The 27,422-nt window shown below is 47.5% G+C and overlaps 2 protein-coding genes across 2 annotated transcripts in view; one reads left to right on the plus strand and one right to left on the minus strand.

Annotated features, from left to right (window-relative positions):
* Positions 1–11,659: 11,659 nt before the first annotated feature.
* On the plus strand, positions 11,660–16,175 carry Mterf4 (mitochondrial transcription termination factor 4). The gene is given in 10 exon segments (XM_038340359.1): positions 11,660–11,680; positions 12,394–12,415; positions 12,418–12,549; positions 12,552–12,578; positions 12,581–12,675; positions 12,677–12,736; positions 12,738–12,842; positions 12,844–12,889; positions 14,441–14,628; positions 15,588–16,175. Coding segments are annotated over 10 exon segments (1,035 nt in total). The 3' UTR covers positions 15,927–16,175.
* Positions 16,176–21,230: 5,055 nt separating this feature from the next.
* The window catches only part of Sned1 (sushi, nidogen and EGF like domains 1), a 53,492-nt gene continuing 47,300 nt past the window's right edge, over positions 21,231–27,422 (minus strand). Inside the window, 11 exon segments of the mRNA XM_038339315.1 lie at positions 21,231–21,411; positions 22,190–22,272; positions 24,756–24,790; positions 24,792–24,844; positions 25,383–25,481; positions 25,484–25,498; positions 25,828–25,926; positions 26,844–26,877; positions 26,879–26,927; positions 26,999–27,081; positions 27,083–27,144. Coding sequence (XP_038195243.1) covers positions 21,386–21,411; positions 22,190–22,272; positions 24,756–24,790; positions 24,792–24,844; positions 25,383–25,481; positions 25,484–25,498; positions 25,828–25,926; positions 26,844–26,877; positions 26,879–26,927; positions 26,999–27,081; positions 27,083–27,144 — 638 coding nt within the window. The 3' untranslated portion in view covers positions 21,231–21,385.

A 27,422-nucleotide genomic window follows, 5' to 3' on the forward strand; every position in this document is an offset into this window, starting at 1 on the left:
CCTCTGCCTCCTGAGTCTGGGATTAAAGGCATTCACCACCACTGTCCAGGTTATTTATTTTTATTTTGTTCATTCATTCATTTATTTACTTACTTACTGGTTTTTGAGACAGGGTTTTCTGCAGCTTTGGAGCCTGGAACTAGTTCTTGTAGACCTGGCTGGCCTGGCAGTCACAGAGATTCACCTGCCTCTACCTCCTGAGGGCTGGGATTAAAGGGCATGCACCACCACTGTCCAGCTTTATTTTTATTTATGTATATGTGTGTTTTGCCTGCAGGTATGTCTGTGTAGCATGTTCAGCCTACAGATATGTTTGTATAGCATGTTCAGTGACTGCAGAGGCCAGATAAGGGTTTCGATTCTGTCCTGGTTAATGTTTTTGTCAACTTGACACAAACTAGAGTCATTTGGGAACATTAATTGAGCTCCCACAAGATTGGCCTGTGGTCAGGCAAGCAATGCGGACCATTTTCTTGATTAATGATTGGATGGGCTGGATGGTGCTACTCTTGGTCAATGGTCCTGGATACTATAAGAAATCCGTCTGAGCAAGCCATGAGGAACAAGCCAGTAAGGAGCACTCCTCCATGGTCTCTTGTGAGGGTTTGAATGGGAATGGCTCTTTATAATCTCATGTTTGGATACTTGGGCCCCAGTTGGTGGAACTGTTTGGGAAGGATTAGGAGGTGTGGCCTTTTTAGAATTGCTGTATCACTATAGGCAGACTAGCATCCTTCACACTTAGCTCTCTCTATCTCCTTGCATCAGGACGATGTGAGCTCACAGCATGTTGCGTAGCTTTTGCTCTTCACCATTAGGTACTCTAGCCCTCTGAAACTGTGAACAATCAAAAGCTTTCTTTTATAAGTTGGCTTGGTTATGGTATTTTATCATAGCAATAGAAAAGTAACTAAGACACCTCTGCTTCAATTCTTGCTTCCAGGTTCATTTTGAGTTGTTGTCCTGACTTCTCTCAGTGATAGTTTGTGACCTGAGACTTAAGATGAAATAAACCCTTTCCTCCCCAAAAGGTTTGTGGTCATTGTGTTTTATCACAGGCAGTAGAAACCCTTAACTAAGAAATTGTGCCAAGTTGTAGGGTATTGTTGTGACAGAACTCACCATGTGTTTTTGGAAGGATTGTGGTGGATTGGACTTTGGACTGGAAAGACCTTTGAGTGTTCAGAGCTCAGTGAACTGTTCCGTGGGAGCTTGGAAGTTAAGGAATCTTGAGAATAGTGGCAGACAATGAAGGCCTAGCTTAGGGAGTTTCAAAGTAAAGTTTGAGAGTCCTTTAATACTCTATGGGCTGTTTGATAATTTGAATAAGCATCTGGTTCTGGTCAGCTCGAGCTAAAGAATCAGCAGTGATTAATTAAGAGACCAGCACCACCGAAGTGAAACATTGGCTTTGGTGGGACAGTCTGTTCAGATGGGGCTGAAGAATCAGCTGTGATTAACAGGAGACCAGCATCATTGAGGCTAAATCTTCTAGAAGATTTCTCAAGGTCAGTACACAGAAGCTGTGGTTCATAGGGGACCAGTGCTGGCTTCTGATCTTGGGCCAGCAGCCAAACTTGGCAATATTTAGAGTCTCCCAATGGTATAGGTATTGAAGACACAAAGGAGTGATGGAGAACAGCTGAGGCTTGGCGCATTAAGAGATCAGGAGAGGCCATTGGTGAAAGGGCCAGCATTAGTTTTAGTTAAAGCCCTAGGAGTAATTTGGAGAGAAATTCAGGCTTGGCACCATATGGCAGGGTTAGAGTCCCAGAAGAAAGCCCAGATAGCTATTATTAAGGTGAGGTCTACAGTGGAGACCCCAACATTTTAGAGATGCTAGTACCATAGGATGGTCATCAAGGATAGCAGTAGGAGTGGAGTAGAGGTGAAAGCAAGCTGAGTGTGCTGTGGAAGCCAGCGCTGGAGAGAACTGTACCAAGCTCTCTGGAGCCCAGAAGACTGTGAGTCGCAAACATTGAACACGGAGTTAGTTATACTGTTGGAGTTCTGATTTTCCTTTGAATTTTATTGAGACTACTCTGGTTCTTTTTCCTTTCAGTGTAAAAAAGTTATATAACTTATTTTTATTTTACAGGATTTCATGACTGAGAGACATTGGGATTTTTGAGAGATTTGCATATTTTAGGGAGACTTTGAAAAGCTTTAAAGAGACTCAACTTTTAAGGACTGTGAGACTTAAAAGCTGGAATGTCTTATATTGTGATATTGATATTAATTTGAGAACTTGGGATAAATAAAAAAAAGTTATGGTTAATAGTAATGTTTGGTGTTTTAGGTTAACAAATAGTCAGTTGTCCTGGCTAGTGTTTTGTCAACTGACACTAGAGTCATTTGGGAAGAAGAGAACTTCAATTGAGAAACCATCCCACCAGATTGGTCTTTGGGGTATTTTCTTGACTGATTGATGTGGGAGGACCTCGCTCACTGTGCAGTGTGCTTCCCTAGCTGAGTGGTCTGATTGCATAGGAAAAGCAGGCTGAGCAGGTTAGTCAGCAGCACTCATCCTGACTGACTTTCAGTTCCTGCCCCACATTCCTGTCTTGGCTCTCCTGATGATGGACTGTGGCCAATAAGACAAACTCTTTCCTTCCACCCCAAGTTGCTTTTCATAGTGTTTATCACAGGAATAGAAACCTAAGACAGAACCCTCTTGGGCTGGAATTATAGACAGTTGTGAGCTGCTATGTGGATGCTAGGAATGGAACCCAAGTTCCCTGGAAGAGCAGCCAGTACTCCTACTGTGGAGGCATCTCTCTAGTTCCAGCAATCAAAATCTCAGTAATAGTGTGGGGCTGACTATACAGAAGGCCCAATAGGAAGATTGAGAGCAGGAGGAATGATGTGTAGGAACTGTTGGGGCTCGGATTCTTGGCTCTCAGCTCAGGGGGAAGCAGGCTCTGGGGGTAAAGGCTGAGTTTGTTACTCTGTAGTTGGGGAGTCTGTGGGCAGCAGGAACCTGACCTGAAAAGACCTCTTTTCTTGGGTCGTGAGAAAAAGAATTGAAGTGAAGCTCATTGCCCACATGTGTAGGGACTGTGTAGAAATTGCTGATAGTGGTTTGTGCTGTACATGGAGGGATTAGTGGTCTTTGTTACACGCTAACAGGTGTGTCTGTGTAAAAGGACCTTCCTTAGTCTCATTCACACAATGGTATCTTCCTCTTCTCCTGCACAAAATCTTAGTCATGTGTCTCAGGAAGAGAGTGGGTGGTTAGAGGGACAGACTGTTTTAGCTCTGTGTGGTTTTATAGAATAGTGTGTTAAGTCAGCATATAGGCATGGTCAAAACTGGACTTCACATTGGGCCTGATCAGGTCCTGGTTGTCTGCTCAACTACTATCCTACCTTGTGTGAGAAACCTTCAGCAGTGGGGTTGGGAGGTGACCAGGACCCAGGCCTGTGTCTTCTTCTCAGGGCACTTTTCAAGTCACAGGCAGAAAGTGGATGTTGAATTAGCTCATTCCTGGAGCTTGGTCTCCTTAATCCGCTGTAGACACCTCCATGCTGGGCTGGCCCTTGTGTGCAGCACGACGAGGCTTTGTGCTACTAGCAGAGAGTGAAGGGGGGCAGGGAAACTTTCCCTTTTGGAGTCCCTCTGTGTTCAGAGCTACCATAGCAAGTTGTAGTTTCTGCCTTCAGATCTGATTTGGTTGTCCCTATGCCCAGTGAGTGTCCCTGCTCTGATACACATCCTGTAGGGGTTAAAATATAGGCGCATGAAGAGGAGCTACTTGTAAACTGCTCACTCTACATTGCTTTGTGTGACTGTTGGCTGCTCCACGCCCAGGCTATAATGGCTTCCATCTCAGTACCTAGCCATCTGTGGCAAGTGCTTTCCCATGTGTTTCTGTTTACACTGTGCTTCTGCTCGCTGCCCATCCTTTACAGTTGTGTGTGTGCTGGTCCTACCTTGTAGACCTCTCGGTCAGACCCTGTACTCATTCTGCATGCTTCCTTCCACATTGCACACACTTCTCCATCTCATCAGGCAAAAGGCTTCCTGAACCCTGATTCCAGATTCCATCCGTAAGAGCGTTTTTCTCCCTTCTCATTTGTATATTGTTCTTTCCTCGGGTCAGCAAACTATAGGCGGCCGTTAGACAGCCTGCCTGGTGTGGCTGGTAGCATGGTGAAGCTAGGATGGCACCTCCCCCTCCTCCCCCAGGCCTAGTCTTCCAAGCGGCCCTAGTTTCCTGATAAACTCCTCCATCCTACCATTCATTTCTCTGACCCCTCAGCTGTCACTAAACTTTGTTTCTCTGTGTTTCTCCTGTTGTGATTTGACTTCAGGGTGGCCCCTTTCCTCTCACCCACATGGTCTTCTGTAGGGTATACCACCACTTGTTCTGATGTTGCCTGTGGCCCCTGTTGGCCCTTACTGACACCAATTTGTGACTTGCTCTCTGGTCCTCTACTCTCCCCGCCTCTGGATCATCCCTCCTTTTCCAGGTCATTTAGAGTGTCTCCTTGCTCGAGGCAGCCCTGTGTGGATTGTGAGAATGCAAGTCTCTGACTGGGGTTGGAAGGGCTCTGACATTCAGAGTGGGGCTTACTCGGTGAGCTTGTACTGAGTGCTCTCGGTTCCCTCCGTGCAGCTAATAGAGGGGCCAGAGCTGGAGATGTGGTCTCTGGGGGGTCACTCTCTACACGCTTATCTTCGAGGAGAATCCCTTCTGTGAAGTGGAGGAGACCATGGAGGCAGTCATATCACCCCCCGTTCCTGGTTTCCCAAGGTGAGCATGAAGCTCCAGGGGTGAGTGATGCCATTTGCCTGAGAACTCAACATTTTATTTCTGTCTCCTCTTTGTCTATGCTGATTAGTTCTTTTTAATCACTTTTATTCTAACATTTTGATCTGAGCATAATAATTTTAATATGACTCAAACATTTGGTATTTTATTAATGGTCCCTTGGATCTTAAGGCCCTCTTGAAAGTGAATATTTTGCAGTCAGTAAGCTTGTCTGTGGGAGCATCTATGAGATCAGACATTTAACTTAAGCCAGGAGCCCCATTTGTGAAGGCAGGTTGGTATCATACATGGGGAAACTTGACCCTCAGAAGCTCACATAGAAAAATGCCAGTCATACCATGAGCCCTGTGAGCAAGTGTGACAACAAGTTGAGGCCTAGTGGTGAGTTTGTATCTGTGATGAAGGGGGTCAAGTGGACTTGGCTGTCTAAGCTTGGAGCAGGGTACTTCAAGGAGCCTGGACCTGGAGGAGCTCATGGAGCGGGCTGTAGCAGTCAGGTATCAGTTGGAGCCCCTTCTACTCTAATATCCTGTGGTCCCACAGCACTCACTGGGAGGAGCCCACGTGATCCACGAATCTTCAGCCTGGTGCCTTATCCTCTGCTTAGGTTAGATGTCTCTGTTCTAAGAAGTCCAGATAGAGCCTGAACAACAGATTCAAAGTATGCAGGAGCTGAAGTCTGAGTAAAGGTAATGGCAGGTTCAGTCTCAGTGAGGCCTCTTTTCAAGGCTTGTGGATGGCACCTTCTTGCTGTGTCTCATAAGACACCAACTTTATAATGGAGAAACCAGTCTTTTCTACCTCTTCGGACACCAACTCCAGTCTTTCTCCCCCACTCACGGCTTCCCCTAGCAACCTCCCAGCACCCCACTGGCCCTGCACCATCTCATTAGGGGTGAGCTCTCCAACACACAGACTTTGGAGGGACATATCAGCCCACAGCAGCCTGGAAGAGGGTTTCAGAGCTTCACTAGTGGGTCCCTACTGTTCTGTGGTGTACTGCTCTGCTCCGGGACGCTCCATGGCTTCTCATTACAACAGCTGGGTTCCTGCTGAATGCGGCCCAGAGGCCCTGACCAACACATACACATACTTGGAGGAGACAGGGCCCAAATGCAGATTGAGGTTGGGCTCCTGCTAGAGCTCAAGCTGCCTCCCCTCAGAATGAACTAGGGGTGCTTCAGGTTGCCTGCCACCTTCCCTTGCATGTCATGCTCATCCTCAGCCACTCCCAGCCAGAGCTCCTGGTGTCATCATTAGGGTTTCCATTGCTGAGATAAAAACACCATGACCAAAACACCTTGGGAAGGAAAGCATTTCAGCTTACTAGTTACACATCACAGTCCATCACGGGGGGAAGTAGGACTGAAACTAAAACGGGGCTGGAACCTGGAGCTGCTGCTTGCTAGCTTGTTCCTCATAGCTTGCTCAGCCTGCCCCCCCTCTTCCTTCCCTCTCCCTTTCTCTTCCTTCCTTCCTTCCTTCCTTCCTTCCTTCCTTCCTTCCTTCCTTCCTTCCTTCCTTCCTTCCTTCTCTTATTTTATTTGAGGTAGGGTTTCTGTGTGTATCCCTGGCTATCCTAGAACTCTCTTTGTAGGCTGGCTTTAAACTCACAGAGATCTGCCTGCCTCTTCCTCCTGAAAGCTAGGATTAAAGGTTTGTGCAACCACCATCCAGCTTCAATATGCTTTCTTATACCACCCAGGACCACCAGCCCATGGGTAGCACTATCCACAGTGATCTGGGCCCTCCCACTTCAATCAAGAAAATGTCCCACAGGCCAATCTGGTGGTGGCATTTTCTCAATCGCAGTTTTTTCTTCCCAATTAACTCTTTTTTGTTGTTGTTGTAGGGGTGGGGTGTGGTGGGAGGGTTCGAGACAGGGTTTGTCTGTATCGCATTGGAGCCTGTTCTGGAACTATATAGGCTGGCCTCAAACTCAGAGATTTTGCCAGCGTCCTGCCTCCCGAGTGCTGGGATTAAAGGTGTGTGCTACCATTGTCTGGTCCAAATAAATTTTGTTTGTGTCAGGTTGACATAAAACTAGCCAACACACCTTAAAATCAGACCTCCTGAGGTCTGATTGAGCTAGATCTCAACTTCCACGCTTCCATTTTGGAGGTGATAGATTTATAAAGGTATTCTCTGGCAATACCAGGGCAGGCCGTCAAGCCCTAGGATTCCAAGGCTGCTTCCTTGCTTTGTGAGAGGTTCCTTGAAGCAGGACACCCTGAAGTCTGAGATGTTGTTCCATTTGACCTTGGCCTGGTTCCACCTGTGTTCTTTATGTCCTTAGAACTTATGACTCTTCTGTCTGGGCTGCTGCAGCCTTCCCTGAGGAGCGGACCACTTTAGAGGAGCTGATCCTAGACCCCTGGGTGACACAGCCTGTGAATCTTGCTGACTACACCTGGGAAGAGGTGTGTCGGACCAACCAGCCAGGTGGGAAGTCTCCCCTCCTCCCTTCCTTTCCTGTGTCTTTTGTTTTGTGATGGGAAGTTGACTAGGCCATCCTTCCGGGATGAGGCTTCTTCCACCACACTGTCCTAGATACATATACCAGAATCTGTGGTTGGTCTTAAAAATGGGGCTTGACTATGTAGAGACCCTTAGGTGCCACTTGGGTGTGGCTATGGACCTCAGAGAGAGGGATAAATGCTTTTAGTAACCTTGGCCGGGAGAGAATGAGAATGTAGTAGTTGAAGAGAGTCAGCTGGTTGACTAGTCCCAAGAGGGGTCAGGGTACAGATGCTGACCAGGATGCTGAGGGGCTAGACGGGGTATCATGTCTCATTAGGGAAAAGACTCCCTAACTCCAAGTCAGAGCTCCTGAGGAACCAGGCTGGAGATTAGCGTGTGCATGTGTGCATGCACACACACAGTATCTCAGCAGGATCTGTACCTTGTAGAATATAACCCTGTGGTTTCAGAACTACTACTGCCTACCATCCCCAATTTCTGTTGTTCCTAAACAAAGTATTTTAGAATCTAATTGTTAGTGTGCCAATGTGTTTTTCTTCACCCCTTAGAAACTGGCTGTTGTCAGCTGCAAGTTGGAGCTTAAGAGCAGGAGTCCAGTGAAGTGACTCACACAAAGGATTTCAGTGGACCTCCTGCGCCCAGGGAGGCTCCTAAGTGACCAGCACTGCCTGCATCCCGAGGATCCATCTCTCTCAGTCAGCTGAATGAAAGCTCTCTCCTGCTTATTTTCTACTTGATTTGGGAAATTGTATGGATTTCAGGGCTTCCTTTGAGGAGAAAGGAAATTCTGAAGAGCTGGGATGAATATTCTGAAGAACTGGATGAATTCCCCTTCTACAGATTTTCTGTGCAAGTGCTAAAACAAGCCTCTCTCCTCTCTCTCTCTCCTCCTCTCCTCCTCTCTCTCTCTCTCTAATATATATATGTTTTAGGTTTAATGGAAAGACTTGTAATTTCATTTTTTATAACCTTGAAAAAAAGCATTCTATGTTTGGTTACTTTGTATTATTAAAGGACTTTAACTTGGTGAGCCTCAGAAAGACATGAGGAATATTCATTTCTCTGTTTTTGTTGTTTTGTTCTTTGCTTGTAGATTTTGAGACAGGATCTTACCATGTAACTGTGGCTGGCCTTGAAGTCATAGAGATCTGCCTGCCTCCTTTGTGAGTTAAAGATGTGTTGACAACCGTACCCACTTCTTTTCTATCTGAGAGAGAGTGTGTGTGTGTGTGTGTGTCTTTCCCACTGACTTGGTATCTGGATAATGGTGTAGAGTCCATAGAGTTGGCTAGACAAAAATGACCAAAATATTTTCTTTCTTAAACTTTTCCAAAATTAAAAGACTACTTAATTAGTTAAGTTACCCTGGCTAGGACTCTGTGGGACATGAGAAGTACTTGGTTTCTTCATTTCTGTACCCCACTTACCACAGCTAAAAGAGCAATCTATCCTGGTTTACTCTGGGACTTAGACTTGTCAGCCATCTATCAACCCATAATAACCCTCACAAGCACTTTCAGACATCCTGTGTCTGGCCCAGCTCTACTTTCGTCTGTGTGAAAGGCTCTAATTGTACCTCTATGTCTCGGTGAAGGGGTGTCAACCCTACTGTGACTGAGGGTTTCCAGGCCCAGTCTCCAGAAGTTGGTGGACATTTTAGCTTTGATTTCAGAATGAAATCTGTTTCTTAGAATGAAACAAATGTTTTTCCTTGTAATCTTTATTACACATAGAGCACAAGATATTGCAGTTTTTTTTCAGACAGTGTAGTAGGGCTGAGGATGCAAAATGCAGCTTTCTAAGAACCATTTTATATTAGAAAAAAAATAAAGCTTTTGGTTATAGTCTGATTCTTATGGGTGTTCTTTGCAGAAAACAAAACCAAACAATATAAAAAGCTCTCAAAACCTTGGAGACTAAGGTTCTGAGTTGGCAGCTGATAATTTTTCCTCTTGGAATTTCAAGTTTGATTCAAGATGCAAAATTTTGTGAAGACTAAAGATCCTGCCAGACTTTGGCAGCAGCCCTGTGTTCTACGCAATCACTTTGTTCCAAGTGCTGGCTGACTGGTTCAGGTTCCTAGATTATTTTCAAGAAGTTTGGAGTGGGCATAGGGATTTCTTAGGCTTTCAGTGTGAAGGCCTAAATGATTGTTATTTAGTTAGAAAAATTAAGACAAAAGAAAGTTTTATGCAGATTGCCACTTTCTGTCCTTTTATACAACCCAACCTCCTGTCAAAGATATGTTTAAACACTTCAGCCCTAGGTCAGTGTCTAGCAACAAAGTAGGAATATGTTTATTGATGTAAACAGCCTGATCCCCTTTTTCACATAAGAAGCCATAAACCAGGAAGAAATAAATATAATGACTTACGAGTGGTGGAATTTAGGCAGCTGTGAGAACACAGCTTTTTATCTTTTACTGTTCTCATTCCTTCTAAAAGGTTCCCAGGCTTTTTGCCCAAACAGGTCTAAGATGCAAATTTAAATGCATACAAATTTGTCTGGTGGCCGGGCGTCGGTGGCGCATGCCTTTAATACCAGCACTCGGGAGGCAGAGGCAGGTGGATCTCTGTGAGTTCGAGGCCAGCCTTGTCTACAAGAGCTAGTTTCCAGGACAGGCCTCCAAAGCTACAGAGAACCCTGTCCTCGAAAAACCAAAAAAAAAAAAAAAACAAACAAAAGTTGTCTGGTGCCTCATCCTTATGGGAAAATCAGACCTCTGCTAAGAGAGCTCTGTTGTTTTTAAGTGAAAATATGCCATTGTTCCTATCATTTTATTACTTGGGCCATGTATTTTTTTTTTTGATGGGCAGACATCTTTCGGTGTATACTTATGTGAGTTTATAATGTGTATTACATACTTGGGTTGTTACAGTTTGGGTGTCCTCTGTAACTTTGAGGCTGGAGTTTCTCCCTGTAACTGGACCCACATTTCTTTTTGGCTGAGAACTGTCACTCAGTAAGGTCCCATTGATCCTCCTGTCTCCTTCCCTCTCCGTGTTGGGATTAAAGGCATGCTGGGGTCACACCTGTATTTTTATGTGGGTATTGGGATCTGAACTGCATCATTATGCTTGTGCTGCTAACTGCTGAGCCATCTCTTAGTCCTCTGAAGACTGGCTTCTTTTGGTGTGTGGTGGCCAGGTATGCATGTGGAACACGAATTAAAAAAACCAAAACTTATATGGGCACGTGTGCCATTGGTGTGTGGTGTGTGTGTGTGTGTGTGTGTGTATGAAGGTAGACAAGTTTGCGGAGTGAGTTTGCTCTTTTACACTTTTACATGGGTTTCTAGGGTCAAACTCGGGCCATCAAACTCGTATGGCAAGTATCTTAATTGCTGAGCCATCTTGCTGACCCTAAACAAGCATTTTTAAACAATACATTTACCAAATACCTTTATCTGAGTCTGGATCCAGCTTCTACTTCAGGAAAGAATTTGGGCTGTCCAGAGAAGTTATTGCTGTATTACAGTGTCCACCAAAAACCAGTATTCACTTCAAAACGTGAGCCCGTGAGCACGAATTTTGGTGCTCAAAAGAGATGCTACTGTGGGTGAGTTAGGTGAGATGTTATTAGCTGCAGAACAGAGTCATAAATCGAGGCATTTACCAGACACATTGATGGGGATAGAGACAGGAAGGTGAAAAGCAAAAAACTGTTTAGTTGGACAGGTGAACAGTGAATGAATTTCAAAAAGGCTAAAAAATAATCCATGATAAGTTGGTTCTGGTCTGCGACATACTAACTCCACAATTACCAGTTAGGTTAATTTTTGGCCTTATAAGATCTTTTTAAAAAAATTTATTTAAAGAGTTTTTTTCTTTTTTTGTTTTTGGGTTTTTTTTTTTTTCATTTTACAATATCAACCACAGTTCCCCAATCTTTCCCTTCACTCAACTTCCCACCCACTCCACTCCTAAGAAGGGGGGAGGTTTCCCATGGTGAGTTAAAGAAGTCTGGCATAGCAAGTTGAGGCAGGACCAAGTCCCTCCTCTCTGTATAGCAAGGTATCTCTCCAAAGGGAAGGGGTTCCTAAAAGCCATTTCATGCACTAGGGCTTATAGAATTTTAACGCGTGCTTCGTTTTGTGTCCCGTCTTCCCCGGCGCGCCTGTAAGTGGTTTACGACAGGAAATGAATAGTGTGAATTTAGCTTCGTCCATACTCTGAAGGGCAGTTGAGAAACCCCTGTAGTCTTGCTTGTTCCTGGGTAGAGCCCTGTCTGCATAGCGGAGGGTAGCTGCATCTGCAAGAGGCGGAGGAGATTAAAAACTTGGCCGCGGAACGGAGGAACGCTGGCTCCCAGAACTGCGGCGGACACAGACCGGAGGACGGACATTGTGGGGCCAGGAAGGACCGCCCCTTCCGGTGATCCAGTTACGTTCGCCGCTGGGGTGCCATGGCTGTTCTAGGACGGCAGGTGAGTTTGCCGTAGGGTCCGGAGTTCACAGCAGCTGCGGGCGGAACGTGCAGGAGGCCCTGCCGCAGGTTATTTGTGACCACATCCGGTCGCTTTGTGGAAGTAGCGCTCCCGGGTGCGGGTGCATAGACAGTCCTGGTCCTGAAATGGGCCACATGGCTTCTATGGAGTTTCGGCTAATGTGGCGGTTATGGGCTTAGGAGACCTGGACCACCAGGCGGAGAGAGGGGAGGCTGGTCGTGCTAGAGAGGGTTTTGGAGACCAGTCTGGCGGGCACTGGGTGCCTAATTTGTTATGTGCTGGTCCCAGACACTGAGAATTGACAGACTCGTGCCCAGGAATATTTTTCCTTCAATGAAAGAGGAGCATCGAGACAGCTATCCTTTGTTGGAACCAGTTTAGGCAGTGCATCTATCTGGTGGCTTGTCTGCGGTTCAGAATTTCAGCCCAAATATTAATGACTAGGAGTCCTCCCTAAAGCTCAGAGTAGTGGCTGTGCCCGGCTCCTATATCTTCTGTAAGTGCTGTCATCTGTATGCTAATTTCCTTCTCTGGAGACCTTTTAGGCCCAGGGATTTCACAGATTGTTTTACAGATTGGTTACAAAAACTGTTAGCTTTATGGGCCAAGATCCAAAATACTCGCGCTCCGTGATCTTGTGGTAGTTATTATCCTGAGGTGGAACTGATTCTGTTTTGTTTTCTGTCTTACAGATTCCTGACTGGCACCGACTCATGACCTCTCCTGGACCTGTTTGGCCAGGCAGACCCCTCATCTCAGAGGACCGTAAAAGAATGAGTCCTTGTTTTGCACACTGACTACAGTACCCAGTGGAGAGAACCTTCAAGAGTCCTCCTGTGTTAGACCCAAATGTATGTGCAGGAACCAGAGTACAGGACCATCTTGTTCAGTGTCTGCATGAGGAGCAGAAGACTTTTGTGGATCCTAAGTCCACGGAGCTTGCAAACGTCATCAGTTCCCTCCAGGACATGGGTTTTTGATGAAGCCCATATTCATAGCTTGCTCAATATACAGCCAAGCGTCCATCCGCAACAAGCTGCTGGACATAATTTCCAGAATTTCTGCTCTTGGGATTGCACCCAGAGCCTTATTTATGGCTTTGAAGAAAAGTCCACAGTTACTGAAACTGTCTCCAGTGCAAAATGAAGAAGCGGTCCAGTTACCTGCGGAAGCTTGGCCTTGGAGAAGGTAGATGAAGCAGCAGACTTTGGTAGTGGTGACGAGGAGTCAGAGTTAGTGAAAAAATAGCCTGCCTTAGTCCAGCCTTCTGATACTGTGACATGACAGGTCATGTACAAATTGTTAGGTTGCATTCCTAGCTATCCTGGGATGCATGTGGTCCTGTGGGCCAAACACACCTTAGTAAGGTGAAGTGAGGTTGGAAGGTTCTCTGAGGAGAGGTCAGTGTCTCTGAGGAGAGGTGTGGTGGTCCCTCTGCAGAAGGGTGTTGTAAGAGGAATGTGGGGAGATTAGCCAGGAGGAGAGAACCAAGGCTGGAACAAGTCCCATGTGTTCTGTTCATTGAGGTCTCTAGCTCCAGAACAGTGGAACATGAAGTCTGTTTTTGGAGGCTTAGAGTTGCTATGTGGTAGTGATATGTATATGCATATATGTGACCTCTGCAAAAACAATCCCTGTACAAAAATTTAGACCTGGTGGTGCCAGGCATCCTGGAGAGCGCAGAGTAAGGCCTCCTGCTAACTCTTGTCATTCCTCTAGAGAAGGGAGATGGAATCTCCAGTGATGTCTACCCATTTGACCACTTTTTATTATTGACTGTTTCCTGGTAAGACTTTAAACCCCATTTAGGGGAGGTTTAGAGTCTACTGTTTGGTACCTCTACAGGCTTCCCTCTCTAGAAGATGAGCAAAAAGATAACTATGTTCCTCTAGACAGATTTTCCTTTAGTGGTCCTCTGAGTCTAAGCTCAGTCAGTATTGAAGCACAGCTTGAGAGATGGAAAACAAAGTGCACACCTTGGCGTGGTGGCGCATGCCTTAATCCCCGTCCTTGGAAGCCAGAGGCAGGTGGATCTCTGTGATCAGCCCCAACTACACAGAGAAACCCTGTCTCCAGAACAAAACAAAACAAAACAAACAAAAGCTCGCCCTTTGGAAATTCCTCTCCACACGGCAGTCAAGCAGAGACAGTGACGCACTAGGCTGTTGGGAAAACTAGTTAACAGCTCAAGTAGTTTTAAGTTTCCAGCTATTAAATTTGCCAATATTTCCTAGAGAACATTGGTCCAACTACTAAAAGAAGACCCTTTACTCCGCTTTGTCTGGGACACGCCCCTGTTTATAGGAGTTGGTCTGGATACGTTATCTAATGTGGCTTACAAGGAGAACACTCGAGGCCAAGGTTAGGGGATGTTTTGGCGGGCTGCTGGATCTGAGAGGACGCGTTTCCACGGTGCTTCATAGAAGGCAGAGTCTGAAGTCAGAAATCCTATGAAGGGAGGTGGTCCTTGTCCCCTCCCCCTCTCAGACTCTGTATGTATCTGTGAGTGTGTTTGGTGGCACATGTTCCGGGGCTTATGTGGATGCCATGAGACAACTTTGAGAGTCAGTTGTCTGCTTCCACCATGTGGGTCCTGGAGACTGAACTCAAGTTATGAGGCGTGGTGGCGGGTGCCTTTACCCACTGACCAACCCGTTTACCAGCCCCTAACTATTGTTTAGCCCTTGGCTTTCCAGAATACCTGAAGTTACATGCTTTCCTTTTCTTAATATTCTACAGGGAAACTGAAGAGAGTGCTGCACGGTTGCCCTGAGGTTTTCACCATGCGCCAGCGGGACATTGATGGTGTGGTGAAGGTCCTCAAGGAGAGGTGCATGTTCACAGCACAGCAGATCCCTGAGCTTCTGCACAGGTGCCCAGGCGTTCTTCAGGCGGACCCCGGTGAACTAGAGGACAAATTCCAGCAGGTGCGAATGAGTGACCAGACTCTCGACTTCACATTTTATGTTGAGTAAGTCAGCGTGTGGACAGAAGCCTCTGAGTAGAGCTCAGCGCTCTGTTCTAGAGCAGCACAGCCCAGTTCTTTTCTCCCCCAAGCAAACCTGTCCTCCGCTTACTTCCCTTGACAGTGAGGGACCTGGCCCCCATTGCCAGGTCCAAGTAGGGTGTCTGAATAACTACTATTGAGAAAGCTAAAACTTTTCTAACCCTTAGAGTGAGTGGGGGTTTGGAAGATGTGGACAACAGATGTGACAGATGTGCAGCTGGGAAGGGTGGCACACTCCTTTTAATCCTAGCTCAGGAGGCAGAGGCAGGTGGACCTCTGAGTTTAAGGCCAGACTGGTCTACAGAGTGAGTTCCAGACAGCCAGGGCTGTGTAAGACCCCTGCCTCAAAACAGACAGACAGACAAATGAAACTCTTGTGCTGCATGAGGACCAGATTCTGGGGGGACCTGTCAGAATCAGATGTGCAGTGCCCCACAACCCCTGTTGGGGAGTTGTGGGGTGGAGACAGGCGAATTCCTGGAGGCTCGTAAACTACCTAGGCTGGCCTTTGGCCTTCACAAGCATTCTGTAACCTACTCGAAGTAATTACGCACTTATACATTGTTTTAAAATTCCAAGGCATCTTTGGGTTGGATTTTTCTACACATATTTTTGGTTTCCCTGTTTAAAGAAAACTTAACACCTATTTGTTTTCTGCTGCATTGTTCGTCAGCATGAATTTTTGAGAATGCTTGGAACTGTCAGACACTTCACACAAGTGTTTGGTATGAGAGTGGTGTAGTCTATCTACCATTCCTAATTGGGCAATGTCTTTTCTAATGTTTTTTGGGACTAAAGTTTGGTTTTGAACTTGGGAACGATGAGGCTTTTAAGGGTTCTCATACATAGATTTCCTAAAACATGTTTGTATCTTCCCAGTATGCATATTTAGGATGGGACTTAAGCATCTGGGACATCGGTCAGAATGATTTCTTACAGTATTCAATAACCAAGATCAAGCAGAGACACATGTACCTGGAACGCCTTGGACGGTACCAAACCCCTGATAAGAAGGGACAGACACAGATCCCTAATCCTTTACTGAAGGACATTCTCAGGGTTTCTGAAGCTGAGTTTTTGGCCAGGACAGCACGTTCCTCTGCTGAGGAGTTTGAGGTTTTTAAAAAGCTCTTGGATAGAGAAGAAGAGGAATCTGAGAGCTGTGCATCAGAGGAAGAGGAGGAGGAGGAGGAGGAGGAAGATGAAGAGCAGCTGTGATGGAGGATGGGACAAAAGGGTCCAGAGATGCTGGAGATCATTCCCGTATTCTCAGAGCTTTGGGGCGATCACCTTGATCTTCAAGCATTTTTCATACTAACACTGGTTATTTGATAGAAAAAAAAAAACTGTTATGATCCACTGGAGATATAGGTACATCAAACCAAATAGGAGATGCTTTGTTGCAGTCTAGTGGTTTCTGTGGAGGCGCACTGCATCCTAAATAAAGGACTCAACTGTTAAAATCCAGGGGATGCCACCCATCCAAGTTTGGTATCTTTTCTCTGTTGAAATACATTGGTGTTAATTCTGAAATTGTGTAGTGAAAGAGGCGCTTTCCGGCTCAAGAGCCGCTGCGTGTTTCCTTGTAGTAGTAAAGGTAAAATCATGAAAATGTAACATGAGGGTAGTATGTCATAGCACTTTATTTTATGAAAACAAGTAGCAGGTTTTCCACAAAATAGTCATGTTTTTAATCCGACATCATTTCACGGCCCTCTAACGTGTTCCGTGTACAGCAGAGTGAAAGGCATTGGTTAGTAATGTGTTTAGTTTTGCAGTCTTCGGACTAGCAAACACTCTTCTCATCTGTGAGATGCTGACCCTTCCTGCTTGGGCAGGCTGGCCTTCATGTGGGTCCTTGGCTAATAACCACTTCAAGGCCTAGTTCTTTGGCTCTTTAGCCTGTGCTGCCAGAGTGAACGGGCTCAGAACCAGGGGCTGGGGGTGGTCTCTGAGGGACTTCCCTTCTGCCTTCTGTGTGATAGATGGAGAACACAGACCCCAGGTCTGATTTTGGTTTGTTGTAGGGATCTTTCAGATACCCTGGCATGGATATCGCCCTGGGGAGCACGGTGAGTGTCTTGGAGTGCTGTTCAGTACTGGTGCTGGCGTGAGGTGAGCTCTGAGGAGAGGCCTGGTTTGATGGAGCTAAGGCTCAGAGGATTGAGGCCTCCTAGGAAGTTGTCTGTGGCTCTTCCTCAGGAAACCGCACAGGGTTGGTGATGCAGAAAGCTTTTTTGATGGTAGAGCCAAAATCAGAAATGCTTGGTGATATTTTTTTTCTACTTAGTGATATTTAATAGTCATGTGAAATCCCTCTATGGCCTTGTGTTTCCTATATAGACTAAACCCAATGCTTAGATGGGGATGCCCTGATTCTCAAGACATCTGACAATCTTTGGAGATTTTTCTGTGTGGCAGGGCTCTGTGGATCTTGAGAATAGAAGCAGGGAATGCTGCAAAATACCCTCTCTTGCACTGCACATGAATGATCAGGTCCACAAAGCAGTGTCCAAGCTGAGAAACTGCTCCAAAACCTGGGCCCAGTTAAGTACCATGACCATAACACATTTGGATGGTAAATGGGCTTGACGTATTTACTTCTGTCTAAAGTATAGAGATCTTGCTGGATCTGAGGTGTATTTTGTGAGGAATCAGCACCAAGGTACGGAGGCTTTGAACTCACCTAGAGCTTGACTGCAAAGAGAAGAGCATTCACAGAGAACAGCCGTCATCCCAAGACTCCCATCCAATCAGAGCTCCCACTGTGGCAGGTCTGTGAGGCAGGTCAACCCCTGGCAGGCTGTGTCTTTGTCTGTTGGACTCTCCACCACAAAGCAAGACACAGCAAGCCGCCCTGTCTACCACCAGCAGCCGTGGGCAGTAGAGAAAGGAAATGCCTCCTAGCTGTTCTTGGCCAGAGAACAGTGATGCTCGTTCTTTGCTGCTCACTCTTGTCCTTGGTGGCACTAAAGTGACCTCCACTTTCCCTGAATGTAGGATATTTGGCCTTGGGCTCCATCAGAGATAAATAGAATGCTAACCCTGAGCTTAATTAGGTGTCTGCTCATCCCATGTTTTGATTAGCAAATGGTAAGCCCAACAACTCATGATTGCATCTTCATTTTGACCCCAAAATAAATCTTTACACCTTGTCAATCTTCTGATTCTATTGTGACATTTCCCAAGTGGACAGTGACTGGGAAGGACATACATCTGCTTCAGGAAGATGTGTAAGAAAGCAGAGGCATGTTTGGAATGTTACCCACGACTTCCTCAGCCCCAGCAAGTCTGTCTCCACTTGGAAACACTGGAATGATTGTGTGCCAGCTGCACACTCAGCATTCAGGAGGCTGGGTCCTGTCTGAAACATAGGCTCCAACTGAAAGTGGGAATGTGGCAGCGTTGGCCTGGCAGGTGAGGCTCCTGAGGTCATTACTAGAAAGGTTTCATCTACGTTTCCAGCGATGTCACTTGGTCTTGCCATTCACTGCTAATGCTGTAGCTTATGTAGTGGGATGGTGGCAGGTCTCACTGTCGCATGGAAGTTGACATAGATGTTTGTGGATCTGTTCTCTGAGCCCTGTCTTTGGCCCTCCAGGTCTCTGGAGACAAGCCAGTGTGAGTTTTTGACATGAAAAGGAAAAAAATGCATAATGCACAGGCTCAGCAATAGTTAGTGAAAATACATGTTTTTCTTCAAAGTACGTTTTTATGAACTGAGGACAGGAGGCCTCTGGTACATGTTTTTCTTCAAAGTACGTTTTTATGAACTGAGGACAGGAGGCCTCTGGTTGGTGCTGGATCTCCAGACAGGTAGGCTCTGTTCTTGAGGGATCTTTTTTCTGACCTCACTACAGAAGAAGGCAGCTGCTTAGAGCCTTGTTGAGAGTGAAGTGTGTTTATCTTGGTAGGCCATACCATCTACTTGAGGCATGGATTACAAGAAGCCTTGGGCACTGTCTCCAGGAGCCTGCCCGCCCTGTGCCACTCTGTGTTCCCTTCAGATTTGAACAGAGTAGCGCTTGCTGCTCTATGGTGGATGCATATCTTAGGTTTCCGAGCAAGGATCTTGGCTCCTTTTCTTCTGTTACGTTCAGGGGTCATCATGCCTTGATGGCAATTTGTCCTTCAGAAGATGTCTTTCTGTACAGAAGACTGAGGTCTAGTCTAAACCAGGTACCTGCCAACTATGGCCTACTGCTTGTTTCTGTGGATGCTGTCTACATCTGTGACCGTGTTGGCAGTACAGTAGCAGAGTTGGGTGGGTGTCAGAGAAGTCATGCCATCTGAAAACCCAAAGTACTGATTGAGCATTTGTCTGCCCTGCCTGCTCCTGAGTTTGTAGACCAAGTGTCGAAACTCTTTCGTAGTAGTAATTCGCATATCTTCTTTAGGTCAGTATAAATGAGAGGATCAGGATAGAGCTCCTCTGTTTCCACGTGGCCCTTTTTTCATCTCTTTTGAAAGCTGAGTCCTTTCTTCTTGAGGTTTTGAGGGTTCAAGAGACACTTCTCTGATTCTGGAATCTGGGGCGGGTTTCTGAGCATAGAGAAGCACCACTGACTAATTAAGCCTGCTCACCCAGGTAATTTGCACACTCACTGCTCACAGAGGTACTGGCTACAGCTGCAGGAAACAGCAGCCTGGGTTAAGATTACAGATGCTTCAGGGCTTCCCTTGCAGGAGTCCTTGGGTGTGCGGATCTGGTTGTCCATCTTCTAGAAATCTGAGGACAGAGATCTTAGGGGAGACTGACTACAGCCAAGAACTTGTCTCGTGTCATTTTTATGTTAAGTTTTAGACCTCATCTTCCTGCAGTTGGAAACTTCTTGAGGTGGGCAGTGCTACCAGCACCTGCTGACCCTTTAGAAGCAGGAGCAGGAGACAGACTCCCTTTTATGCCCACTGTCTTTCTCTGGAGGCAGCAGGCACTGTTCCCCAGGGGACCTGGATTCATTCTTGCATCACCAGAATTCCAGCTGGCTGTGATGCAGAGGGCTAGAAGTGAGAACCAGAAACCTCTATGAGGATACCTGAGTTCAGCCCGTCCTTTAAATTTGATCAACAGGCTGCTGGTCCTCTGCTGCCTTCTGGTGATGGCACTGGGTCATTTTCCCAGGGTAGCCTTGAATGGTGTTTTCCGTGAGTGAGTGAGTGAGTGAGTGTGTGCGCGCGCGCGCGCGTGCGTGCGTGCTTCCTGTCTGTTTTCCCTGTTGCTCTGGAAATAAGTGTTCTATAAGTCAGTATGTGGTAAGTAGCTGGGGATTATTAATTTTTATAAAAATGGGTTTTCTGGGTGAGTTCTTAAAAGATGCATTAATATTTCAAGTGACTTACTGCCATATAAATATTTTAAAACAATTTCTGGACTCTTGATCTTCATGGGTTTAAGTTGCTCACAAGTGTTGGAGGTGTTTTGTGTTTGCATTGCATTCCTGGAGGCTGAGGTGAAAGGTGATGAGTGGACAGGATCTGAGTGTTGTCAGCTGCTCTTCATACAGGGTTTTCATAGCTGAAGCAGTGAGGGTGCAAGGCCCTGCTACTTGGGCATGTCTGAGAGCCTGCTGTTCTGATGCCCCGATCCATCTTTGCTCATGTCCTATCCATTCCTGTGAGCATTTTTTTTCTTAGGATGAGCATTACCTGGAGCTTCCTTTTGTTTGTGGTTTTGTTCTTAGGCCTTTGGGTGACATTTCTCCTTCATGTCCTCTACTGTAGAAGAAAAAGCTGACTGCTGATGTGGCTAGTTTCCAGATATGCCTCTCTCCCAACACAGGAAAAGTGAACCTGTTCTGCTCTCCCAAGGGAGAGGAGTAAATATCTTGGGCCAGCCAATCTGTCGTTCGTTCCCAATTGATGTCACGTCAGTGGGAAGTCACTATGGGGCTGAGTTTGGGCTATACACAAGTCTCTGCAGAGTAACCATTATTTCCAGACTGTTGTGGAAAACATCCAATGCCCTTTAACCTCTCACAGTTTATACAATGGGGAGGTGGGTGGGGCAATGCTGAAGCAAACAGGCAAAGTTTTCTTTCATTTCAGGTGATATTGGTGCTTAGAATCCCAGGATCCACCCCTAATCCCCCCCCCCCCCCTCAGTGAGAAGCTGCATTTTAGGATCACCTGGGTGTTACACAAGGCTCTCACCCTATTTACTAGTAGAATGCCATTCATAGGGTTGGGGGTACTTCCTTAGAGCCTTCCCAGCACACCCAGTGTTGATTGGCATCCTTGATCCTTCTACACCAGGCCCACTGCCCTAAAGGGGCCAGGTGATTCTTGTGCCTCACTGTAGCTGATCTGCCGAGAGAGAGAGAGAGAGAGAGAGAGAGGTAGAAGAGAGAAGAGAGAGAGAGAGAGAGGGAGGGAGGGGCGGGAGGGAGGGAGGGAGGGAGGGAGGGAGAGAGAGAGGGAGGCCCCCCTCCCCTTTAAAGTCTCATTTCCACCTGAAAGCAGTTTCGTATTCACGGCCAGAACACGATTGTATCTACAGGGAGGCTATAGTCAGGGAATTCTGGAGCCTTCCTGGTTGGGGTCTGTAAAAGCACAGAGCTGAGTCTGTGCCATCAAGTGGGCTGGTAAAGGACCTCAGTGCTCAAGGTTGCTGGGTGTGATGGTGTCTCCAGTTCTCAATAGATCTTGGTATGAAGGAGTGCGCCTTAAGATTTCTTTCTTCAGTGTTTGACTGTTACTTTGTTTCCTGAAATAATGAAGAAAACCAGTTTTAGTGAAAAAGAACCTTGTGCACCTTAAACCCCACCTGTTAACCTTCTCTGTTCCTCATCTCTAACCCAGCCAAACTCATGTACAGACTGACGGGCGTCTGCCCTCTCAGTCTGGTGGATGCACACACCAGCTGAAGGTGGCTGTTGGGGATTGAGCAGAAGTACCCTGGCATTGTGGGAAGAGTGTGGAAGGAAGCAAGAGCTGCTCTGGGAGGTAGTGAAACACTCAGGTCAAGCAGCACTCCTGGTGACTGCTGCCTGCAGGCCACCTCTCCTCAGATTTAGTCATGCAGAGCAAGGATGTGATGTGTGGCTTCAGGTGGTCATGGAGACCATATGTGGAGGTGGACTCTCATTGTCGGAACATGATACTCTCAGTAGAACTTGAGCAAGATCCTAAACAGCGATGCAGTGTGGACTACCTTGAACTGGGGGGAAGCCTGGCTGTGAGTGGATGTAAAAAAGGATCTTCTAAACTTGCGCTTACACACTTGGGCCTGTCAGTAAACATCCTGTGCTTTCCCATCACAGCACTGATTCTCTGTGAAGGACTGGAGTGACGCCCTGCCAGGCACACCGCTGGGGCCTGTCTGTGCACCCACACGTGCAGGTGTGGGCATCCGTTTCCCGAGCAGGGTACAACCGCACGTGAGGTGTTTGGGCAAACAGCCTGACTTGCTCCAACCCCGCGTCACTAACCGTTACCCCACCCAGCCACAGAACTGCATGAGGCAGCCTGGCCCCAGGCTGTACCTGCTTGGGGTTTCCTGAGGCTTGTGCTCTCACAGCGCTCTTTAAAGCAGATGTCCTGGTGAACTTTGTAGACTTTCTTATACCTGTTGTCACAAGAAAACTCTGAAACCAGTCGCCGGGAGAGGCGTCTGTCTCATCTGGGCTGCACAGCCTCCTTATGGACAGAGGCAGAGCCCACTATTTTCTTAATACAGTACAAGATGAACAAATTCCAGAGAAGGAACCTGTGTGGTGCTGCAAACCTTTAATTCCAGCACTCCAGAGACAGAGGCAAGTATATCTCTGTGAATTTGAGGCCAGCCTGGTTTACATTAGCTAATTCCAAGACAGGCAGGACTACAAAGAGAAACTCTACCTCAAAATAAGTAAGTAAATAAATAAATACTCAGGGAATAAAAATAAACAATATCAAAACCAAAACACATGATCAAGTTGGCCAGAAAGCAATAAAGAGACAATAAAAAAGGCGCCACAGGGATGGAGATGACATGGTGGTGACAGGGCTAAATTTGTCAGCTCGGTGGTACCTAGAAGCACATGGGGTAGTAAAGAGCATCCTGGTTGTGTCTGGGGGTGTGTGTGTTTGAAGAGAAGGCTGCCGTGATGTAGATGGCACCATCCCACAGACTGTACAAGTGGATAAAGGAGAAACCAGGAACCATGCCAGGAGCTCTTCCACTTCACCTTGACCTCCACCATCATGGACTGAAACCTCTATAACCCACGAGCCAAAATAAATCCTCCCTTTTCATTGTGTGCCAAGTATGTTGTCATAAAGATACTTCTAACCTGGAGCGCTGAAACAAGAATCAGCTGTCAACTAATCACCCTATACTTAGTAAATATTTATGCCCAAAGTGAGGCTTAGACAAAAGTCAAACGAGAGCAGAGAACCATCATCTATGAATCTGTGTCCTCAGAAATGTTCCAGTAAGTTTTCCAGAAAAGGAAAATGATACCAGATGGAATCTTAAGTTACACAAAGGAATGATAAGTGTTGGAAAAGCAAGGTCTTCAGCATGCATAGCGATAAACGGCTGACAGTACTGTGACATTTCCTGCTGTAGATGGAAGTAAGTCTCCTGTAACTGCAGTTGTATGCAAGTAACTCAAGGTGAGTGGAGACAAACTGAAGCTTGTGCATTGAAAATCCTAGCGTGGACTATGGGACAAAATGAAACAATTATAATCAGTGACCCAGCCAGAGAAGAGGAAAAAGCAATAAGGTTCGGATGGAAAAAAAATAGAAATCGATACATAGAATTTAAACCCAGCTACACCACCCCATTATAATAATTGTAAAGTGATTTAAACACTCTAATAAGACCAATCAGAAAGAATATAAGCAAGAACCCACCTAAATGTTAGCTAAGGGGAGTCTCTTCAAAGATACATATAGGTTACAAGAGCAGGACAGAAGGGTGACTGAAGGATTCTCCTCACATGACAGGGGCATTCTAACACAGAGGCAGGCTCTGGTGTAACCAGAAGAGCTGGAAGCCGGAGGACTATGGTAGGGGCAGGCTAACATCAGATTTGTCATTTGTGGTCCAGGCGTGAATGTGGTCAAGGCTGCTTCCCCAAACCCATGTAGATTAGGACCTTTGACCTCTTCCCCTTCTGGTCTAAGCCTGGCTTTGCCTTCAAGCTTGGAGACTTTCTGCCGTTTCCTTCTGTTCTTTCACCTGCTTCCTCCTCCTCCCCAGGAGCATCCAGAGGGGCTTGAACAGCGTGGGTCACACCTCACCTTCTGCAACCAACGAGCCCTTTTAGGATCTCTGCAGTTCAGAACAAATGCCACGGTCCGTCTGAGGGTCTCCAAGATCCCAGGAACCCTCCGTTTCTGCTCCCACATTATTCTCTGCATTGTTGGCCTCTGTTCCTCAGTACATATGGGCACCTTACAACACATGTGCCTGATGTCTGGAACATTCTTTCTCTCTGATAGCCCCACCCCCTCCATGTCTGTTCATTTCCTCTCCCATGAAGCCTACTCCTGTCCCCTCCATTCCTTGTTCTCCTCGTCTCTACGCTTTCTCTTCTTTCCTGGGTACTCCTGATTCTCCTACACTGTGCGGAGATTGTGCTTTTTGCTATGGCTGTCCTCATCTAAAGACAGGCATCTGGCTCCCTGAGTGCTGGAACAGCCCGGCACAGCAGGTCCTCAGACACATGACCCAGAGGTCATGAATGCTATAGCAGGTAGGGTCTCAAGAGATGAGACAGCAAGTCCTTCCTACTGGTCCAGGTGAGAAGAAACCGCAGCAGGAGTGATTTGCTCACTGCCGCATACGCTGGGATAGTAGTAGAGCTGGGACTGGGGCTCTCATGTGCTGATTGATGTTTGGGCTTTAAGGGAAAAGAGGAGAGTCAGGTCCTGGAGCTGTGTGAGGGCTTCCATGCATGGGACCTCAGCCTGTGTTCTCTTTAGTCAGTTCTTGGCTTCATGGCTGGGCAGATAGTTTAGACAGAAGTGTCCACAAGCCAGTGTCTGCAGTGTCGGTCCCTCCTTGGGGAAATAAGGACACAACACCAGGGCACAAAGGCAGAGGCGGAGCTGACTTACACATGGTGGCAGACATCTCCTTCCCAGACAGGGAAACGACTTTGTCTCTGAGAACAGCCGTGTGCAGGGCGAGGGCACTTTCTCACAGGCTGTGGCACAAAGGAGAAAGAAAGGCCAGCCTTAAGGAGGAGGCTCTGTTTCTGCCTCTCAAGAGACCTTCGCCTGGGAAGAGCCCTGTAGCCTGTGTGAGCCTGGGGATCTGTGTCAGCTTCTTTCTGGACTTGGGGCCTTGCCTCAGGGTGCTTAGTTTCAGCAGGTTGGTTTTCCTTAAGGCTCCTGTGGCCTCACAGGATTATTTTATGTCTTTGTGGGAGCTTCCAACACTTTTGGTCCTCAGCCCAATATGTTCCCTCTCATCATCAGTCTGGCGCCTGAAATGTTGCCTTGCAATCACCAACCGTTCCTGACCTGGGCAGTGCCTTGAGCAGTCCCCATGCCCCTGTGGTTGGTTTATGGTCCATCCCTCAGATCCCACATCCACCATCCTTCCTACCTGGGCTCTTCTGGCTCCTGCCTTGTAATCTCTCAGATTGGAAGCCCTTAGGGATAGCCAGTTTGTACGCTCAGCCTCCCAGGGCCAAGTCCCAGGTCACGGTGACAGCTGCCCTGAGGCCAGCTCTGACTCACCAAGCTCACAGTGTCTGCCTTTGAACCCAGGCCTGCAGTCACAGCTGTGGGCATTGGCACCTGGCACACAGGTGCCTCCATTCTGACAGGCATCTTCGAACAGCTACCAGGGGCACCTGGGAACAGGAAGGCAGTGTCAGCTTCAGGGACTGAGGAGGCCTGCCGGCCCTGCAGGCTGCATCTCCTGGTAATCTGGCCCCAGTACATGAGAACAAACTGTCAATTAGTATTCCTTGGTTTCAAGTTGTCCCATCTTTGTCTAATGAGAACCCTTTCAGGTGAGCGAGCACAGTCCCGCTGACTCTTATGTTTGATACAGTGTATGCTGGAACTTAGTCTATATCTTGCCTTGGTCTGAAAATTGCCGTTTCCCCCCTGCTGTGGTGTTCTCACTGTGGTAGCTATGAAGAATAAGCAGCTCCCATCCCCTCCACACGTGACTTACTTTCTGGGTCCTTGCTGCTGCTGTTGGATAGCTGGAGGGCCAGGCGGACCTGCTCAGGGGCCTCCTCTGTGTTCTTGAGCGGCACCGGAGTGGTGGGCTCTAGGAGAAGCTAAGGGTGACCACAGGGCCCTTGCTTCATGCCTAGGCCCATCCCTGCCAGCCCACTCATTGATGCTACACACTGGCAAGAGACTGTGGTCCCAGCCCTGTCTTCCCATCAAGGCTGGGCCTCGCTTCCCCACTGCCCCTTTGAGAGACATGCTTTCTATTTTCCCAGAGCTGCTTCCTAAGGGGGCTCCTTGTGTGTGGCAGCTGAGGTGTAGGGCTCTCTCGCTTTCCCAGGCTCAGGCTCAGGTTCTTCCTGTCCTCTTCCCTGTAGCCCTGCTCCGTGTGTGTGTGTGTGTGTGTGTGTGTGGTGTGTGTGTGTGTGTGTGTGTGCGTGCGTGCATTTCTTCCTTTCAGCATTTTCAGCAGCCTAGGCTCTTGGCCCCAGCGCACGTCCTCTCTACAGAACTTAATCTGCCCATAGGCATTGCTGTTGCTCCTTGTCTGCAGGTCTGATGTCCTCTGCCTTGGTACTCCACATTCAGCCTGCCCACCAGCAGGCTTCCCCTCTCTCGCAAACTGGCTTGGTGTTGTTCCTTTTGGTCATGGTCCCCCGATCCCCTCTGTCCCTCCACCCCTTACTCATGCCCTCTGCTCCCCACCCTCAAACATTCTCAATCACCAAGGAGCTGGGGAATCCCATGAGGTTTGGTGCCTGGCCTCTCACAGGCAGAATCCTGGAGTGCCCTTAACCTGGGCAGCCCTCCCACTGTGGATGGCAGGCTCCTTTCCTGCTACCCCCAGAAGTCCAGAACCTTACACACGGTCCAGGATCGTGATGCTGGTGGAGCACTCACAGGCTAGTGCGAGCTAGTTTTTAAGGGCCTCAACAATTTTTACACTAGGGGCAAGGGCAGTGAGGCCACTAGGGTTGATTACCAAGTTGGTGCCAGGAAGTTTGCAATACTCACGTGATCTCACAGTGACTGATTTGCTGGGTAAGCCAACCAAACCTGGCACTCACTCTTGCTCTTCCATCTACAAGCTCTGAGAACCTACAGACAGGGTAGAAGGGTCAAGGGTTGAGCATAGCCTAGGAACCCAAGGCCGGGGCTAGCATGTGTACCTGGGCGGCTGAGTTGGTGTTTCAGGGGCACTGTGGTCATTGAGCAGGCGCAGCTCTGGAAGGCGCACGGGGGCTGGTCTGTTTTCTGAGCATCCGTAGGTGGTGTCCTCCCTGGTGCCAACGTCTGTCAGTGCCATCCCTGGTGGCTGCAGAAGAGGAAGGAGAAGAAGCCACCAACTAGGGTCGCCTGGTGTCCCTGTCTCTGCCTCTACTGCAGGAAAGTGGGTGGCTCACACCCAGCCCTGCTTAGGCAAGGGCAGAGAGTGGTACATGTTGCCCAAGAAGCCTGTATCATCTGCTATATCCTTTTTAAGCGGAGGCCGTGCATTTGTGCCACAACAGATACGCTGCCCTGGAAGGCCAGCTCCCCGACACTCCCCAGCAGACCCTTCATCTGCTAAGCAGATTGGATCACAGCCTTGTG

This window comes from Arvicola amphibius, chromosome 8 (genome assembly GCF_903992535.2).
Source record: "Arvicola amphibius chromosome 8, mArvAmp1.2, whole genome shotgun sequence".
NCBI classification, from domain to species: Eukaryota; Metazoa; Chordata; class Mammalia; order Rodentia; family Cricetidae; genus Arvicola; species Arvicola amphibius.